Source organism: Natrix helvetica (assembly GCF_964273705.1).
Source record: "Natrix helvetica genome assembly, chromosome: W".
In the NCBI taxonomy this organism is placed as follows: Eukaryota; Metazoa; Chordata; class Lepidosauria; order Squamata; family Natricidae; genus Natrix; species Natrix helvetica.
In genome coordinates, this window is record NC_138555.1 from 83,843,355 (window position 1) to 83,862,808 (window position 19,454).

General features: G+C 44.0%; 1 protein-coding gene across 5 annotated transcripts; it reads right to left on the reverse strand.

Annotated features, from left to right (window-relative positions):
- Positions 1-758: 758 nt before the first annotated feature.
- On the reverse strand, positions 759-17,694 carry LOC309400427 (transmembrane protein 107-like). 5 transcript variants are annotated; one of them, XM_081968912.1, is made up of 7 exons: positions 17,381-17,509; positions 16,622-16,809; positions 13,590-13,687; positions 11,575-11,642; positions 9,207-9,307; positions 2,731-2,827; positions 759-2,595 (listed from the first exon to the last, which is right to left on the reverse strand). In XM_081968912.1, exons 3-7 carry the CDS (start codon positions 13,674-13,676, stop codon positions 2,526-2,528), a joined length of 423 nt encoding a protein of 140 aa, XP_081825038.1. In that variant the 5' UTR covers positions 13,677-13,687; positions 16,622-16,809; positions 17,381-17,509; the 3' UTR covers positions 759-2,525. The 5 variants fall into 5 exon arrangements, with proteins under 5 accessions (XP_081825038.1, XP_081825037.1, XP_081825036.1 ...); XM_081968911.1 differs by lacking the exon at positions 2,731-2,827 and adding an exon at positions 4,266-4,362; XM_081968910.1 differs by lacking the exon at positions 17,381-17,509 and adding an exon at positions 17,589-17,694 and having other exon boundaries at positions 759-4,362.
- Positions 17,695-19,454: the final 1,760 nt, after the last annotated feature.

A 19,454-nucleotide genomic window follows, 5' to 3' on the forward strand; every position in this document is an offset into this window, starting at 1 on the left:
CAGCATAGTCCCGGTATGTATTTATCCCAATCCTGTATTAGAGGGAGCCCCCTTACGGAGTACTGCAAAGCCGTTACGATGGCAACTCCCCTGTGCTGTACAGTAGAGGCCGTTTTAAGGCACAACAGGCTGTATCTTAACAGAACTTGAATCCAAAATGCACACGATCGCTGTCGAAAATACTGTGACTTGACACTATAGATATAATTCAGTCCTTTTCTATTTTAGCGGCCCAGGCGTTCCAGAGTTATGCTGGAACACACACACACGGACACACCCTGAGGGATGTTAGGGGTGTCTTACCCCCACAGTATTTGTTTCCAGAGAGAAAGTCATCTGTGTACCAAGTTTGGTTGAATGCAACGGGGGGAAATGGAATCGCGATCCCCAGTCTGTTTTTATTTTTTATTTATGTATTTATTTATTTTTTGGCAAAACAAAGGGAAGCGATGGCATTTCCCTCCCCTTTTTCATTCTTGCACGTCATTTTTTCCCACTGCAATTTCAGGTTGTGTCGCTTTGAAGGAAGAGAAGGTCAGCTCCGCCACAGAATGAAGTTGCGAGGTGGCGAACGAGACGTTCATGGGAAACGCAATAACACCTTCTTTAACCGATTTCAGGGATGTCCAACCTTGGCAAATAGAAGACTTGTGGACTCCAACTCCCAGAATTCCCCAGCCGGTTTGTGGAAGGTTGGTAGGTAGGTAGGTAGGAAGTTGGTAAGATGGAAGGAAGGAAAGAAAGAAGAAGAATAGAGGAAGGAAAGAGGTCTATGGAGATTCTCGGTCATCCACGTCAGGGTTGTCCCAAAGGTGTTTTTTCAAGAGGTAAGGACTTTGTGGTTTTTCAGACAAGCCTCCAAGTGGCCTCAAGGACCCTCTAAAAAGGATGCAAATGACCAGCTGTCCGCAAGGAATAGAAATCCTTCCTTTCCCCACCATCCGGCCAGAACTGAAGAAGCTTCTTGGATAAGAAGCAAAACGTCTTTAAAAAAAAACCCCAGAAAGTCCAGTTACCTCTTGAAAAAAACACCTTTGGGACAGAAGGGAAATAGTGAATGGATGGATGGATGGATGGGTGGATGGAAGGGAGGAAGCAAGGATGGATGGAAGGATGGATGGATGGATGGATGGATGGATGGATGAAAGGATGGATGGATAGAAGGGAGGAAGCAAGGATGGATGGGAGGAAGGATGGATGGAAGGAAGGGAGTAAGCAAGGATGGATGGAGGATGGAAGGAAGAAAGGATGGATGGAAGGAAGGATGGATGGAAGGAAGGAAGAAAGGATGGAAGGATGGATGGATGGAAGGATGGATGGAAGAAAGGATGATGGAAGGATGGATGGATGGAAGGAAGGAAGGAAGGAAGGATGGATGGATGGAAGGAAGGATGGATGGAAGGAAGGAAGGATAGATGGATGGATGGAAGGATGGATGGATGGAAGGATGGATGGAAGAAAGGATGGAGGGAAGGATGGATGGATGGAAGGAAGGAAGGATGGATGGAAGGATGGATGGATGGATGGATGGATGGAAGGAAGGATAGATGGATGGATGGGTGGATGGATTGAGGAAGAATGGATAGATGGAAGGAAGGATGGATGGAAGGAAGAAAGGATGGATGGAAGGAAGGAAGGGTGGATGAATGGATGGAAGGAAGGATGGATGGAAGGAAGGAAGAAAGGATGGAAGGATGGATGGATGGAAGGGAGTAAGCAAGGATGGATGGATGGATGGAAGGATGGAAGAAAGGATGATGGAAGGATGGATGGATGGATGGAAGGAAGGAAGGATGGATGGATGGAAGGAAGGATGGATGGAAGGAAGGAAGGATAGATGGATGGATGGAAGGATGGATGGATGGAAGGATGGATGGAAGAAAGGATGGAGGGAAGGATGGATGGATGGAAGGAAGGAAGGATGGATGGAAGGATGGATGGATGGATGGATGGAAGGAAGGATAGATGGATGGATGGATGGATGGATGGATTGAGGAAGAATGGATAGATGGAAGGAAGGATGGATGGAAGGAAGAAAGGATGGAAGGAAGGAAGGGTGGATGAATGGAAGGAAGGAAGGATGGATGAATGGAAGGAAGGAAGGAAGGAAGGAAGGAAGGAAGGAAGGAAAATCCATCTATCTTAAAGTCCCAAAGATACCTTCTCAAGAGGCAACTGAACTTCCTTGTTTTTCTTTGAAGGCGTTTCTCTTCTCGTCCAAGAAGCTTCCACCTTAAGGCTGCCAAGGTTGGTCAATGCTGCCTTTAAGGAAATACAGGAGTACCATCACAGATACAATATTGGAGGTTTGCCCTGAAGGAGTCCAAGCACTGAAGAAGACCCAGCTGCTTTTTTGGTCGATGGAATGGTGAGTAAAGATGGAGCTGAAAGCCAGAAACAGATGATAGTCCTAAACGAAAGACATTTCACCTCCCTCTCACTCTCTGTGGGAGCTCCTCCGGCCCTGGGATAATCCGAACGAGAAGTCTCTTTTTGACCAGGGGTCGTCGCCCTCGTCCTCCTTCTCACAACGGCTTCTTCTTGAGTCCGAAGACGGAGATGAAGAGGAAGATCTCGACCGTGGCAGGCAAGGCACTGGGCAGAGGGGACGAAAAGGGAAAGGAAGGATCAATACCCCCAAAGGAGAGCGTTCCCCCCTCCCTTCCTGAATCGAAGCGAACCCGAAATCCTCGCGAGCAACTTGGCGACCACGCGAGGACGCTCGTCTACCTGCAAAAGCCCAGGATGTACCAGTACGTGACCGTCTCCCAGCGCTCAAAGACGAAGAAAGAGAGGCAGACGGAAGCGCTGCAGTGGGCAGCCAACGCTAAGAAGGGCGCCGTCAGGGAAATCAATGGAGGAATTCGTTTCAAGTGAATTTTTTTTTAAAAAGGGATTCCTGCCTTGGTGGCCTCACAATCAGGAGTCTGAGTGTTCGATCCTAGGTAAAGGCAGATATTTCTCTCTCTGGGCACGATGAGAATATATCTGCCAAATAGAACTCCGCAATGGTGACAGGGAAGGGCATCCGGCCATTAAAACACCTCAGTTGCCCAAGACTCCATCCCGCGAGGGATTATGGGGGGTCATTAAATGAAGATGATGATTCCTGCCTTGGGGAACAGGTCCGTTCTCCTCAGCCCGTCGCACGAAGCGACCTCCGGGACTTTAGAAATTGTTTGGGATGGGGATGGGGTGGTGAAGGGAGGGTGGTGGAGGAAAAAAGTCTTCAAAAGTATTGGGAGTAGTCACGCTGCAAAGTTGGATTACTCTAAAGGCTTGGTTCAGACAACCTGCTAAGCCAAAGGCTTGTGTTTCTCTGCCATGCAGAACCAGAATTATTGGGCTTAATGGAACCTGTTGTTTGAACATAATCACTGATGTCATTTTCTGCTCCTCTTCCTCTTTTCTTTCGGGGCGGGAAATGATGGAATATATATACACCGCATTTTTCGGAGTATAAGACGCACCGGAGTATAAGACGCACCAAGATTTTGAAGAGGCAAATTAAAAAATAAAAGTTTTTGCACTCTGCAAACCTCCCAAAAACGGCCCGTTTCCCCCCCCCCAAAAAAAGGGCATGAATCGCCTTTAGGAGGCTTGCAAAGTGCTCCTAAGGGGTAGGGGGTGGGCAAAATGAGCAAAAAATGGCCCGTTTTTCATGAAAACCGGCCTGATTTTGACAAAAAAAGGGCATGCATAGCCTTTAGGAGTCTTATAGAGTGCCCTGAGGGCTGGGGGGGGGGGCAGAATTGAGCAAAAAATGGCCTATTCTTTGCTCATTTCTGCCCTCTCCTGCCCCCAGGAGCACTCTGGAAGCCTCCTAAAGGCAATGCACGGCTATTTTGGTGAAGGGGGCGAGGCTTCGGGAGGCAAAAAATGCTGTATTCAGTGTATAAGACGCACCCAGATTTTCAGCCTCTTTTTTGAGGGGAAAAGGTACGTCTTATACTCTGAAAAATACGGTGTATGTATGTATGTGTGTATATATGTGTGTGTGTGTGTGTGTGTGTGTGTGTTGTATTTGTACTGATAAATAAATAAAGGGAGACTAGTATAGATCTATTTCGAGCTAATTAGCTCTCATCAGCTAGCCATACCCTTACTGGGATTTGAACTTGGGCTGTATTATATCTTAGGCAGGAGTCTTAGCCACTAAGCCACAGGCTCGCCTCCTGTATATATATATGGTGAAATAAATAAGTTTGCCCTCCCGCAGCCCCTCCTTTTGCCAGCCTCGGACGCCGGGAATGAGGACGGCCAACCTGCAAAATGCAAAGATCCACCAGTACAGGCTGCCATCCCATTGCTCAAACAGGAAGAAGAGCAGCGCGACTCCGGCGGAAGCGTGAGCCAGGGTGGCTTGGGAAGAGAGGAGGCTCGGTCAGGGAGCACAACAAGCATGGAAGGCAAAGCCACCCACCCACCCTGCTCTTGGGGTGGGGGTGGGGGGGACACGGTGGGCGCTTGGCAAAGGGTCTGGGAGCTCAGCGGTTGAAAGAACATGGCTCTGCTCAACTCGGGACGCAGGATTTAGGGAGGGAAGAGAAGGAGGGGGAGGGAAGGAAAGAGGAAGGGGAAGTGAAGGAAGGATGAAAGGAAGGAGAGGAGGGAAGGAAGGAAGAAGGAAAGGGAGGAGAGGAAAAAGACAGAAGGAGGGGAGGAAGGAGGGGAGGAGGGAAGCAGCAAAGATGCAAAGGGAAGCGAAGGAAAGAAGGGAAGGGAAGAGAGGAGAAGGAGGGAAGGAAGAAGAAAAGTGAAGGAATGATGAAAGGAAGGAGGGGAGAGAAGGGAGGAGGGTAAAAGGAATGAGGGAAGGAAGGAAAAGAAAGAGGTAGAAAGAAAGGGAGGAGAGGAAAAAGACAGAAGGAGGGAAGGAAGGAGAGGAGGAGGGAAGGAGCAAAGGAAGGAGGGAAGGAAAGAAGGGAAAGAAGGGAAGAGAGGAGGAGGAGGGAAAGGAGGAGGAAAGGAAAGTGAAGGAAGGATGAAAGGAAGGAGAGGAGGGAAGGAAGGAAGAAGGAAAGGGAGGAAAAAGACAGAAGGAGGGGAGGAAGGAGGGGAGGAGGGAAGCAGCAAAGATGCAAAGGGAAGCGAAGGAAAGAAGGGAAGGGAAGAGAGGAGAAGGAGGGAAGGAAGAAGAAAAGTGAAGGAATGATGAAAGGAAGGAGGGGAGAGAAGGGAGGAGGGTAAAAGGAATGAGGGAAGGAAGGAAAAGAAAGAGGTAGAAAGAAAGGGAGGAGAGGAAAAAGACAGAAGGAGGGAAGGAAGGAGAGGAGGAGGGAAGGAGCAAAGGAAGGAGGGAAGGAAAGAAGGGAAAGAAGGGAAGAGAGGAGGAGGAGGGAAAGGAGGAGGAAAGGAAAGTGAAGGAAGGATGAAAGGAAGGAGAGGAAAAAGACAAGGAAAGGGGGGAGGAAGGAAAGGGAGGAGAGGAAAAAAGAAGGGAAGGAAGGAGCAAAGGAGCAAAGGAAGGAGAGGAAAGAAAAGGGAAGGAAAAAGGGAGGGGGAAGGAAGGAAGGAAGGAGGAAAGGAAGGAGGTAAGGAAGGAAAGGAAAAAATACAGAAGGAAGGAGGGAAGGGAGGAGGAGGGAAGGGAGGAGGAAAAGAAAGAGAAGAAAGAAGGAAAGGGAGGCAAGGAAAAAGACAGAAGGAGGGAAGGAAAGAGAGGAGGGAAGGAAGGAGCGAAGGAAGGAGGAAAAGAAAGGGAAGGAAAAAAGGGGGAAAGGAAGGAAGGAAGGAAGGAAGAACAGGGACGTAATTGTGTAGCAAACTTCCTAACGCTTGAACGGCTAGTAAATAAGGAGAGCGAGAAAGGAATGCAGGTAGCCCTCAACTTACAACAATCCATTTAGTGACCGTTCAAAGTTACAACGGCGCTGAAAAAAAAGTGACTTACAACCGTTTTTCACACCTATGGCTGTTGCAGCAATCCCCCGTGGCCATGTGATCCCCTCTTGCGACCGTCCGACAGGCAAAGTCCACGGGGAAGCCAGGTTCCCTTAACAACCGGGTTACTAGCTGAACACCTGCAGGGACTCGCTTCACGACGGTGGCCAGAAAGATTGCAAAAGGGAGGGGGCAAAAACGCCCTTACCCCCCGTCTCCTGCAGCCACAGCCCTTGTGGTCGCCATTGCGGTCGTAACCCGAGGACCATCGGTAATCCCTTTCCTAAAAGCAGGTGACCTTAATCTTGAGATCTTGGCTTGCCTGCCTGAGTTAATCCCAATCCTTCCTGAAAGGGTTACCCAGGGCCTGGAAGCCAGATGATGGGATATAAATACAAAAAATGACTATTCATCATTCTTATTTTTAATCCGTATTTTTTTCTCCCACGCCATCCCTTTGCTAAACAACTAATTCCCAAAATGGTCAAACTATTTACTGAGACTGAATTACTATTCTTCGTCTCGTCCTTCCTCGTTCCTTTTCTGCCTAGGACTGCGTTGCTTGCATCGTTACGATTTATATTCTTTTATTTCGTCTCCTGGTGTAATTTGGATTGCTTATTTAGTATCCTGTGACTATTCCTCAGTGTTGTATCTTACGATTCTTGAGGAACATATTTCTTTTATGTACACTGAGAGCTTTTGCACTGAAGACAAATTCCTTGTGTGTCCAATCACAATCTATCTATCTATATCCAGTATCAATTTTGCTGTATTTAAGTACAATGACAATAAAGATTAGACTTATATTCTATCATCTGTCTGTCTGTCTGTCTGTCTGTCTGTCTGTCTGTCTGTCTGTCTATCTATCTATCTATCATATCTATATCTATCTATATCTATCTATATCTATCTATATCATCTATCTATCTATCCATCCATCCATCCATCCATCCATCCATCCATCCATACATACATACATACATACATACATACATATCTATTATATCTATCTGTCTGTCTATCATCTATCTATAATATCTTTATCTAACACTGGAAGTCTTTAAGAAGATGTTGGATAGCCATTTGTCCGAAACGGTATAGGGTTTCCTGCCTAGGCAGGGGGTTGGACTAGAAGACCTCCAAGGTCCCTTCCAACTCTGCTATTGTATTGTATTATCTATTATATATCTCTATCTATCTATCTTATATATCTATATCTATACATACAGTACATACATACATACATACATACCTATCTATTATATCTGTCTGTCTGTCTGTCTGTCTGTCTATCTATCTATCATCTATCTATCTATCTATCTATCTATCTATCTATCTATCTATCTATCATATCTTAATCTATTATATATTTCTATCTATCTGTCATCTATCTATAATATCTTTATGTATTATATCTCTATCTATCTATCTATCTATCATCTATAATATCTTTATTATATCTATCTATCATCTATCTATAATATCTTTTATATCTCTATCTATCTATCTCTATCATCTATCTATAATATATTTATGTATTATATATATCTATCTATCTATCTATCTATCTATCTATCTATCTATCTACCTATCATCTATATCTTTATTATATCTATCTATCATCTATCTATCTATCTATCTATCTATCATCTATAATCTTTATTATATCTATCTATCTATCTATCTATCTATCTATCTATCTACCTATCTATCATCTATAATATCTTTATTATATCTATCTATCTATCTATCTATCATATCTTAATCTATTATATATTTCTATCTATCATCTATCTATAATATCTTTATGTATTATATCTATCTATCTATCTATCTATCTATCATCTATAATATCTTTATTATATCTATCTATCATCTATCTATAATATCTTTTATATCTCTATCTATCTATCCTATCATCTATCTATCTCTATCATCTATCTATAATATCTTTATGTATTATATATCTCTATCTATCTATCTATCTATCTTTCTATCTATCTATCTATCTATCTATCTATCTATCTACCTATCTATCTATCATCTATAATATCTTTATTATATCTATCTATCTATCTATCATCTATAATATCTTTATTATATCTATCTATCATCTATCTATCTATCTATCTATCTATCATCTATAATATCTTTATTATATCTATCTATCTATCTATCTATCATATCTTAATCTATTATATATTTCTATCTATCTATCATCTATCTATAATATCTTTATGTATTATATCTATCTATCTATCTATCTATAATATCTTTATTATATCTATCTATCATCTATCTATAATATCTTTTATATCTCTATCTATCTATCCTATCATCTATCTATCTCTATCATCTATCTATAATATCTTTATGTATTATATATCTCTATCTATCTATCTATCTATCTATCTATCTATCTATCTATCTTTCTATCTTTATTATATCTATCTATCTATCATCTATAATATCTTTATTATATCTATCTATCTATCTATCTATCTATCTATCTATCTATCTATCTATCTATCTACCTATCTATCATCTATAATATCTTTATTATATCTATCTATCTATCTATCTATCTATCTATCTATCTATCTATCTATTCAAAAACGGCTCTGTGTGTCTGTGTGTGTGTGTCCAAGCATAACTCTGGAACGCCTGGAGCAATTTCAACCAAACTTGGTACACAGATGACTTCCTCTCTGGAAACAAATACTGTGGGGGTAAGACAGCCCTAAAACCCCTCGGTGTATCTGTTCTGTTAAGATACAGCCTGTTGTGCCTTAAAATGGCTTCTCCTGTACAGCACAGTGGAGTTGCCGTGATAACGGCTTCACAGTACTCCACCAGGGGGCTCCCTCTGGAATGTGGGGACAATCCAACGTTAGAAATTACGTTTAGTCTGGACATTTGCCCCCTATAAATAAATACCCGGGCAATGGCGGCTTATCGGCTAGTTGGCCAATAAAGAATCCTATTCTATTCTCTTTCTGACTTGGAAGTATGGGAAACGGACCAAGACGCTGCCATTGTTCGTAAACACCAACCAGTCGCCGAGCGTCCAAATGTCTCGAATGTGGCGGGATGGTCACCGGTGTGAGGACAGGCCGTAAGTCACTTTTCCCCATGAAGTCAGCGTTAAATGAACGGTCATAAGTTGAGGATTACTTTCTGGGCAATTTGCTTTCGCGGGTTTGAAGCTGGGCTCGCCTCTGTGGTCGAGTCGTGTTCTCAGCTGCTTTTTTTTTTTAAGGGACCGTTCTCTCCCCTCCCAGCCCATCCTCTAATCCCCGTTTTTCTTTACGGAAGGATACAAAGCAGACTTTGGGCGTTGTTGAACATGGAGACCCCGGAGAGGAAGCCGGCCAACTCTACCACAAACAGCCCGAGGGTGACGGACAGGGCCACGATCATCCTAGAAAGAGAGAAACCGTGAGGAGACACACGCTGAGGAGAAACTTGCAACGAGATTAAAGAAAGGGCCAATACTGCTGCGGCCTAAATTGCGATGCGCCGGGCGAAGCGGGCAAATCCTTTCAATATTAATCTTGAAATAGTCTGCTCCTTGCTTTTGGTGGTGGTTTTTAATCTCGGCCAACTACGTTGAGGCACTTTCGTCCAGGCTTCTTTTAAAATGCCAACCGATAATTACAGTAAATATCCCGCAGGCCGAAGCAGGGAAATCTATCTATCCATCAATATGAAAACGGGTGTGTGTGTTCCAGCATTAACTCTGGAACGCCTGGGCTGCTCAAATGAAAAGGACTGAATCAGGGGTGGGTTCCGGCAGAGATGACTGCCGGTTTGCTCAGGGGAGCGCCGTGGGCGTACGCTGTGCGCGCAATACAGCTAAAACTGCTCTGCGCACGCGCAGAAGCAAAAGACAAGATGGCGGCGCCTACGGGAGAACTGGTCCGGGGAGGCGTGGCAGGCCTGGGTCGCTACCAGCTGCAACGACCCAGGCTGCAAAGCTACCGGTCGAAACTGGTAGGAACCCACCACTGGGCTGAATTATATCGATAGTGTCAAATCACAGTATTTTTGACAGTGATAGTTATAATTCAGTCCTTTTCCTGTCTAATAGAGAATTAGCATAAATAAATGCCTGGGCGATGCCGACTTATCAGCTTGGATACAGTATTTCACAACCAGCTTTTTAAGCTCTGTGGACTTCAACTCCCAGAATTCCCCCGGGCTGGGGGAATTCTGGGAGCTGAACTCCACCCAGCTTAAAGCAGAAACACTCTTCTCAAGCTTTTCTGGTGTAAACCGGCTTATTTTCCACTCGCTTCTCACTGGAGATCGAGTTTTGCATCAATGACTGGCCTCTTAAGATCCAATAATCTGGGTTGGTTGTTTTTTTCCCTCTTCCCCCATTTGCAAGTTCAATAAAAACGCTCAAAAATCCCCAGATTTGGGTCGCTTCCGCTGCAAGGCAACGAAGAACCGAAAACTGACTCCGATCCCCAGCACAGGCGGTTAAGCTTCGAAAGCTACCAGACCCATCCTCCTTCAGCCCCCAGCCCTGGCAGCCATTGTCCTCAGTGGACAGAGAAATCAAGGAACTTGGAGATAGCCAGCGATGGGATTCAGCCGGTTCAAGAGAGTTCGGGAAAACCAGTTGTTAAATTGCGGGCTGGCCACGCCCCTTCCAGGAGTCCCCATTCGCCCCTTTTTGGCTCCCAGGTAAGTGCAGGGAGGCCTACTAGACAAAATGGGGCACAGGGAGATGGGGGTGCAGTGCCCCCCTCTCCCCACGGCCCATTTTTGCTCCCAGGGGGTGTACTGGCCCGCCAGTGGAGCTGGCAGCAGATTCGGACAGTAAGGAGGTTGGGGAGGAACATGGGCCAGTCCTGGAGTCTGGGGAAGGCTCGGAGGAGGGCTCTATGTCGGAGGCAGAGATGGGGACAGGGCCGTCTGACAGTTATCAGCTGCCTTCGGAGTCGGACATCAGTGAGGCAGAAGAACAGCTGGAGCCTGTTCCCAGTGTGCGCATGTGCAGAGTTGCCAGACGAAGGGAACAGCTAAAGAACAGGGGTCGACTTGGGAGGAAGGCCACAGGTGGACGGTGAACGGCCCCTCCCAGAGGAAATAAAAGGGGGAGCGCCAGGGGAGTGGAGCTTGCAGGAGACCATTAGTTCGCTTAATTGGTTTGGAGACTCCTTGCCAAGTTTTGCAGATCTCGGCCTGGCAGCTCTCCAAGCCAGAGAAGGTCGGTGACCGTAAATCCTCCCTCGAAAGACTTTGCTGGATGGGAAGGAGCAGAATTCACAGTCAATTAATAAAAGGGGATTTTTGTCGGGACCAGGAGTTTGCGCCAGGCTCTTGGGAAGCCTCGGTCAGAACAGGTGGGTGCAGGAGGCTGAGTGCTGTCTGTCACACACCCCTGGCCACACCCACCATGGCCACGCCCACTCAGCTGGTCATTAGGGCCGAGAACCAGTTGTTAAATGATTTGAATCCCACCGCTGGAGAGAGCCACGCTGTTAGCAGGCCCCCAAATTCTCTCTTTTTACTCCGGGAGGGGAAAAAAAGCTTCTTGTCTCTTTTTGACCCGCAAGCAAAACAGCCTCGGGAACCAGGAAAATCTCTCAAGCATTATTTTTTTTAATACAAATCCAGGCTACTCCTCCCTGACTTCAACAAAAGTGAATATGAGCAGCAGCGATCAAGATGACTCACTCTGTGTCTCGGCGGTTATAGTCTTCTGGGGTGCACTGGAGAGGGAGGGAAGCGCGGACGTTGTTTTCCTGGAGGACAAAAATAAAAGGGAGTCAAAAGAGGGGAGAGGTTGGGTGGTGGTGATGAAGCCTGCAGGAACAGTTGGCTAAGGGGCGCTAGGCTCTTTCCGGTCGTGCTTTGCAGAGGTAGTGGGGCAGCTAAGCCCCAGCCTCTCCCTTGTTTTCCCCAAAGGTTTGATGGAGGAAGGCAGAGGATGGATGGATGGATGGGGTCCCCCTTTGTCTTTCTGATGACCCCAGCAGGATTGCCAGGAAGGGGAGGGGGCGGAAAAGGCAAGGGATTCGGACAGTATCCAAGGTGGGCTGAACAGCTGCAGAGAAGCTCTTCTCAATGCAAAAATGGATCCCTCCCTCCACCTCTCGATCTAGCCATCTGTCAATCATTTCATTCTCTCTTAGCTGTCTTATCATATCTGCCTGCCTGCCTATCCTGTCTATCACCTATATATCTTTCATTTATTATCATCAGAGGATAGAGGATCCTGAGGATAGATACAACAGATCTCCCCCTACTGTATATCTATCTATCTATCTATCTATCTATCTATCTATCTATCTATCTATCTATCTATCTATCTAATCGATCTAGAGCTATCTATTTGATTGCTTATTAGTAATCCATGACTACACTAAGTATGATTCTTGATGAATGTATTTTTTTGTTCTTTTTTTCCTTTTATGTATACTGAGAGCTTATGCACTGAAGACAAATTCCTTGTGTGTCCAATCACACTTGGCCAACAAAGAATTCTATTCTATTCTATTCTACTCTACTCTACTCTTCTATATATTATTCTATTCTATTCTCCTCTCCTCTGTTCCATTCCATTCATTTCTATCTATCTCCCTCCTATGTATCTTTCATCTTTCATTTCTATCATTTATCTCTATCTCATCTATCTATCTATCATCTATCTATCTATCTATCTATCTATCTATCTATCATCTATCATCTATCTATCTATCATCTATCTATCTATCTATCTATCTATCATCTATCTATCTATCTATCTATCTATCATCTATCTATCTATCTATCTATCTATCTATCTATCTATCTATCTATATCATCTATGTCTTTCCCTATTTATCTTTCATCTATCATTATCTACCATCTCCATCCATGCCTCCATCCCCTATGTATCTTTCATCTACCATTTCTATCATGTATCATCAATATCCATCAGCCACCTGTGTATCTTTAATCTCTTTTATATCATTTATATCCATCCATCCATCCATCCATCCATCCCCTATGTAACTTTCATCTACCATTTCTATCATCTATCATCCATATCCATCTATCAGCCACTTATATATCTTTAATCTCTTTTATATCATTTATATCCATCCATCCATCCATCCCCTATGTAACTTTCATCTACCATTTCTATCATCTATATCCATCCATCCATCCTCGATCTCTATCAATCATCTATCTCCCTCTCCTATGTATCTTTCACCTATCCTTTCTATCATTATCTACCATCTCCATCCATCCATCCCTCCATCCCCTATGTATCTTTCATCTACCGTTTCTATCATCTACCATCCATATCCATCCATCGATTTCTATCTCTATGTGATTTTTATCCCACTTTTATTACGTGTCCGTTCGCCCTGGCCAACTTGCCACGGGACACCTCACTCTGGGACAAGAGTTACACTACGATCAAAGAAATGGTAGAAGAGAATTGTTTAAAAAAAAGGAGGCAAAAGGAGGGACAGGATGAAATGCGAATGGCAAAAATGACAATATTTTTGCATTTATTTTAAGGAGTGACATAGAATTGTGAAATTGTGAAATTGATGGCCGGGCGAGGTGTCTCATTCGACTCCTCAAAGACTCTGTTTTTTATTTTGATGAAACATCCTAAAAGGAAAAAAACAAATCCGAAAGGAAAGGGGATATTTGGAAAAGGTCCCAGGAATTGAAACTAGGAAGAAGAGACTCACCCTGGACCAGAAGATGGTGATGACAATGACCAGGTGAGCTGTGAGGACCAGGAATCGAGCGGGAACCAGCCCGCTGACCAACGGCATCTTCTCCCACCCTGCAAAAGACCAAGACAATCCTCACCGCCCGAGGGAAAACATCCAGACCCAGAATGCAGAAGAGCAAGAGTGGAAGGGGCTTCGGAGATCTTCTAGTCCAGCCCCCTGCTCAAGCAGGAGACCCTCTGCCGTTTCAGACCAACGTTGCCCAATCTCTTCTCAAAAACCTCCAGAGTACCCACAACTTGTGTTCCACCGATTCATTGTTCCCATGAGCAAGAAATGCATCCTTAATTCCAGGGTGCTTCTCTGCTTGATCCGTTTCCATCCCTTGCTTCTTGTCCTGCCTTCGGGGGCTTTGGAGAATAGCTTGACTCCCTCTTCTTTGGGGCAGCCCCTCAAACATATTATGTTGCCCCTAGACCTTTTCTTCATTAGACTAGGTCCCGCAGCCTTTCATCTTGTTGTTGTTAGTTACGAAGTCATGTCCGACCCATCGCAACCTCATGGACGACGTTCCTCCAGGCCTTCTTGTCCTTCTGGAGTCCATTGAAGCTCACGTCGACTGCTTCGGTGACTCCATCCAGCCACCTCCTTCTCTGCCGTCCCCTTCTTCTGCCCTCCATCGTTCCCAGCATGAGGCTCTTCTCCAAGGAGCCCTTCTTTCTCATTAGGTGGCCAAAACATTTGAGTTTCCTCTTCAGGATCTGGCCTTCTAAAGAGCAGCCTGGGTTGATCTCCTCTATTGACTGATCGGTTGGATCGCCTTGCAGTCCAAGGGACTCAATGCAGGAGTCTTCTTCTCCAGCACCAGAGTTCAAAGGCCTCCATTCTTTGGCGCTCAGCCTTCCTTAAGGTCCAACTTTCACAGCCATCCATTGCAACTGGGAGAACCATAAACCTTGACTATACGTACTTTTGTTGGCTGGGTGATGTCTCTGCTTTTTACTACGCTGTCTAGTTTTGCCATAGTTTTCCTCCCCAGGAAGCAAGCGTCTTTTGATTTCTTGGCTGCCGTCCCCATCTGCGGTGATCTTGGAGCCCAGGGAAATAAAATCTGTCACTATCTCTATTTCTTCCCCATCTATTTGCCCTGGGGATGAATAGGATAGGATAGAATAGAAAAGGGGGAAAAAAGCATAGAAAAGAAAATATGGAATGGAATGGAATATAATAGAATAGAATTAGAATAGAATTAGAATAGAATAGAAAATATGGAACGGAATAGAATAGAATATATAAAATAGAATAGAATTAGAATAGAAAATATGGAATGGAATGGAATAGAATAGAGAATAGGGAATAGAATAGATTAGAATTAGAATAGAATAGAAAATATGGAATGGAATGGAATGGAATATAATAGAATAGAATTAGAAATAGAATTAGAAATAGAATTAGAATAGAATTAGAATAGAAAATATGGAATGGAATGGAATAGAATAGAATAGAAAATATGGAATGGAATAGAATAGAATAGAGAATATAATATAATAGAATTAGAATAGAATAGAAAATATGGAATGGAATGGAATAGAATAGGGGATAGAATAGAATTAGAATAGGATAGAAAATATGGAATGGAATGGAATATAATAGAATAGAATTAGAATAGAATTGAAAATATGGAACGGAATAGAATAGAATATATAAAATAGAATAGAATTAGAATAGAAAATATAGAATGGAATGGAATAGAATAGAATAGAAAATATGGAATGGAATAGAATAGAGTAGGGAATAGAATAGAATAGGATAGAAAATATGGAATGGAATGGAATATAATAGAATAGAATTAGAATAGAATTGAAAATATGGAACGGAATATGGAATGGAATAGAATATATAAAATAGAATAGAATTAGAATAGAAAATATAGAATGGAATGGAATAGAATAGAATAGAAAATATGGAATGGAATAGAATAGAATAGAGAATAGGGAATAGAATAGAATGGAATGGAAAATATGGAATGGAATGGAATAGAGAATAGAATATTTCCATTTCTTTCCCATCTATTTGCCAGGAATTGAGAGGGCCGGATGCCATGATCTTGGTTGTCTTAAGGTTGAGTTTCAAGCCAACTTTTGCACTCTCTTTCTTCACCCGCATCAAGAGGCTCTTTAGTTCCCCTTCCATTAGAATTCATCGTACCCCATAGCATAAATTCAAATTCAAAAACAGCGGGAACGCTTAAGGCATGGACAGGGGAAACTCTGCATCCACAATCAAGGCCTATGGAGATCCTCAGCCACCCAACTCAGGGTTGTCCCCAAAGGCGCTTTTTCCAAGAGGCAGCTGGACTTTCTGAGTTTTCTTTGAAGAGGTCTCGCTTCTCATCCCGGCTCTGACTGGATGGTGGGGAAACTGAAGAAGCTTCTGGGACAAGAAGCGAAACCTCTTCAAAGAAAAACAAAAACCAAAACTCCAGCTGCCTCTTGAAGAAAAAAAAAGCACCTTTGGGACATCCACAAACAATCTTCATCAAATTTCCAACACTGGAAGTCTTTAGGAAGACGTTGGATAGCCATTTGTCTGAAATGGTACAGGGTTTCCTGCCTAGGCAGAGGGTTGGACTAGAAGACCTCCGAGGTCCCTTCCAACTCCGCTATTGTATTGTATTGTATTGTAAACTGATGTGAGGTGATAGTGCCAACATTTGCTTAGCGACCGTTGGAAGACACTGAAAAAACACAGACTTGTGACCGTTTTTCAGGCTTGCGACCGCTGTCGCACCCCACTTTGATCCAAATTCAGGCAACCTTGGCAACCTGGTTCCTATTTACGACGGTCCCAAGGTTGCGCGACCGCCATGTTAATCGTTAACCACTGCAGCGCTTCGATTCACGACGGGGGCAAGAAAGGTCGTAAAATGGAGCCAAACCCACTTAGCAACGGTCTTGCTTATTAGCAAGGGGAATATGGAGCTCCATTGCAGCCGTAAGTGGAGGGAAAACCGTATCGGGATCTGTTTTCGCCACCTGGGAACCTACTTTGTCTTTGCACGGATCTCCAGACAATCCAAAAGGTCAACGGAGTCCTGGGATTTCTTCAAATCCGGTTCTTTTATCGGGGATCACTCAGGACCCCCCTCCCCCATCTTTGGGGTGCAGAAATCCAGGTGCTGATTTCCCCCTTTCAGAGATCCAGGATCGTTCTTCTTTTAATCTTCTTCTTCTTTCTAAAAGAGAAAATCAATGGAAAATTAATATTTTGAAATAATAATAATAATAATGCAAATAAATACATCCTTTGCAAATGCCGAAAGCATCCTCCTCTGTGAAAGCCGAAGGGGCAACTTTGGGCACAGACTTTTTCCTTTTGGCCTGGCCTACCTCGCAGAGTTGTTGTTGCGGGATGGGAGGGGGGGAGGAAAAGAGAGGGGCCTGGAAAGCATGAGGTCTCCTGAGAGCATCCCAACCCCTCCAAAGCCCATTCGTGCCAGTTTTCACTCCCCACGTCCCTCCAGTCTTTTTGCCGCGTTCACACGTGTCTCTTAACACGGGTTAACCCATTTAAGGGGTTTGCACAAGGAGGGGCGAGGGCTCAAATCAACCAACTCGAATCAAATCAACCAACTCATATCAACCAACCAAGCCGAACTCCCTAAACACGTGACCCCATCAAAGCGCCAACACCCAGGTCTACTCCGCGTGTCGTGTGAACGCAGCCGCATTTTACAACAGATTTCGTTTTCGCCCCCAAATGCTCTCTTGACCCACTACCGACACTCTTCTACCCGTACAGCATACCCGCTTCCCGCCCGCAGATCAAACGAGCTCCCTTGAAGCCTCAGGCTGCGGGTTTGGTTGCTAGGCCGCAGCGTTGCCCTGGCAACCGCCTAGGCCCAGCCCTCTCTTTTCCCTCTCCGGGGTCGGGCTTCGCTCAGCCTCGCGAGACTTTCAAGTCTCTCTCTCTGGTCGCCATCTTAACTACGGGCAAATTGCCCATCTCCTTAACCTCTCCGTTGCTGCACTGCTCGGCTTTCCCTTCTTCTCCGCTGGGGGAAAAAGCACATTTCCATCCGAACCGTGGAATCGCCGCAAAAAACAGACAAACAAATAAAAAACACCTGGATGAGAGGGAGGAGGAAAAAGAAAGAAAAAGAGAGAGAGAACGAAAAAATAAAGAAAGAAAAAGAGGGATAAAGAGAAAGAAAGAAGAAAAAAGAAAAAAGGGAGGAAAAAGAAAGGAGAGAAAGAAAGAAAAAAGAGAAAAGAAAGAACGAATGAATGAAATAAATACATTTTAAAAAGAGGGAGAAAGAGAGAGAAAGAAAGAAGGAAAGAAATGGGAGGAAAAAGAAAGAAAGAAGAGAAAAGAAAGAACGAATAAAAGAAAGAAAGAAAAAAGGGAGAAAGAGACAAAGAAAGGAGGAGAAAGAAAGAGAAAAGAAAGAAAGAAAATGGGGGGAAAAGAAAGGAAGGAAGAAAGAAAAATAAAGAAAAATAAAGGGGGGAAGGACAAAGAAAGAGAGAAACGGGAGGGAAAAAGAGAACGTGATAGAGGAAGAGAGGGAGAAGGGGAAGGAGAAAGAAAGAAAATGATAGAGAGAAAAAGGGAGAAAAAGAGAAAGAGAGAAAGTGATAGAAAGGAAGAAAGAGAAAGAAAATAGAGAACAGAAAGGAGAGAGAGAGAAAAGGAAAGGGAAAGAGAGAAAGTGATAGAGAAAGAGAGAAAGAAAAGAGAAAGAGAGAAGAGAGAGAAAGGGAAAGAGAGAAAGTGATAAAGAAAAGAGAAAGAGAAAAGAGAAAAGAGAAAGAGAGAGAAAAGGAAAGGGAAAGAAAGTGATAGAGAAAGAAAGAGTAGAGAGAGAAAGTGATAGAAAGAAAAGAGAAAGAGAAAGAGAGAAGAGAGAGAAAGAGAAAGAGAGAAAGTGATAGAGAAAGAAAAGAGAAAGAGAGAAGAGAGAAAAGGAAAGGGAAAGAAAGTGATAGAGAAAAGAGAAAGAGAAAAGAGAAAGAGAAAGGGAAAGGGAAAGGGAAAGAGAGAAAGTGGTAGAGAAAGAAAAAGAAAAAGAGGAAGAGAAAAGAAAGAAAAAGAGAGAGAGAATAGGAAAGGGAAAGAGAGAAAGTGATAGAGAAAGAAAAAGAAAGAAAGAAAATTGAGAGAAAGAAAAAGAAAGGGAAAGAAAGTGATAAGAGAAAGAGAGAAAGAAGAGGGAGAGAGAAAGAGAGAAAATTCCCCAGGTGAATCCCAGGGAGAAAAAAAAAACACCTGACCATTTGAAAAACAAGCATTTATTATCCGGGGACTCCTTCTTATACCTTTTTTGTAGGTTTTCCACGCGGGAGGGGAAAACGTGGTGATCCTCCGAGGATCCCAGACGATCCACTTCGGGAAAAGCGTCATAAAAGCCTCCCGAGCGAGCTGTGATGGCCGAGTGGTTAAGGCGTTGGACTTGAAATCCAATGGGGGCTCCCCGCGCAGGTTCGAATCCTGCTCACAGCGCGTCCCTTTTGCAACGCTCTGCCCGTCCGCAAGTGCGACCAGGCGCTTCTCTCTCCTCGCTGTTTCGACAGTTTGGATTGGAAATGCTCCAGCCTTACGACCGACCTTTCAACAAGGAGCGGCGAAAAATCCACCCTTTGCAGTGCTTTGATGCTGAACATAAGCCAAATTTTGGAAGCCTGGAAAGTTTGCATGGGGTTTCAGAATTCCTCTGCCAGCAACAGCATCTGGGGGTTGACGTTTACCCCTCTTAAAGCTCTCAAGCTTTTTTAAAAAAACAAGATATAAACAGAAGGGACCCCGAAACATAATTTAAAAGTAGTTTTTAAAAAGTGTTTGCAGACCACATGGGTCAATGCATTGCAAAAAAAATAT

Excerpts from the sequence above, each read along its gene's own strand:
- LOC309400427 (XM_081968910.1), bottom strand. The coding sequence starts at position 13,676 with ATGCCGTTGGTCAGCGGGCTGGTTCCCGCTCGATTCCTGGTCCTCACA. Across the intron at positions 11,643-13,589 it reads TCACCATCTTCTGGTCCAGG|GAAAACAACGTCCGCGCTTC; the intron begins GTGAGTCTCTTC and ends TTTGTCCTCCAG. Across the intron at positions 9,308-11,574 it reads TATAACCGCCGAGACACAGA|GATGATCGTGGCCCTGTCCG; the intron begins GTGAGTCATCTT and ends CTCTCTTTCTAG.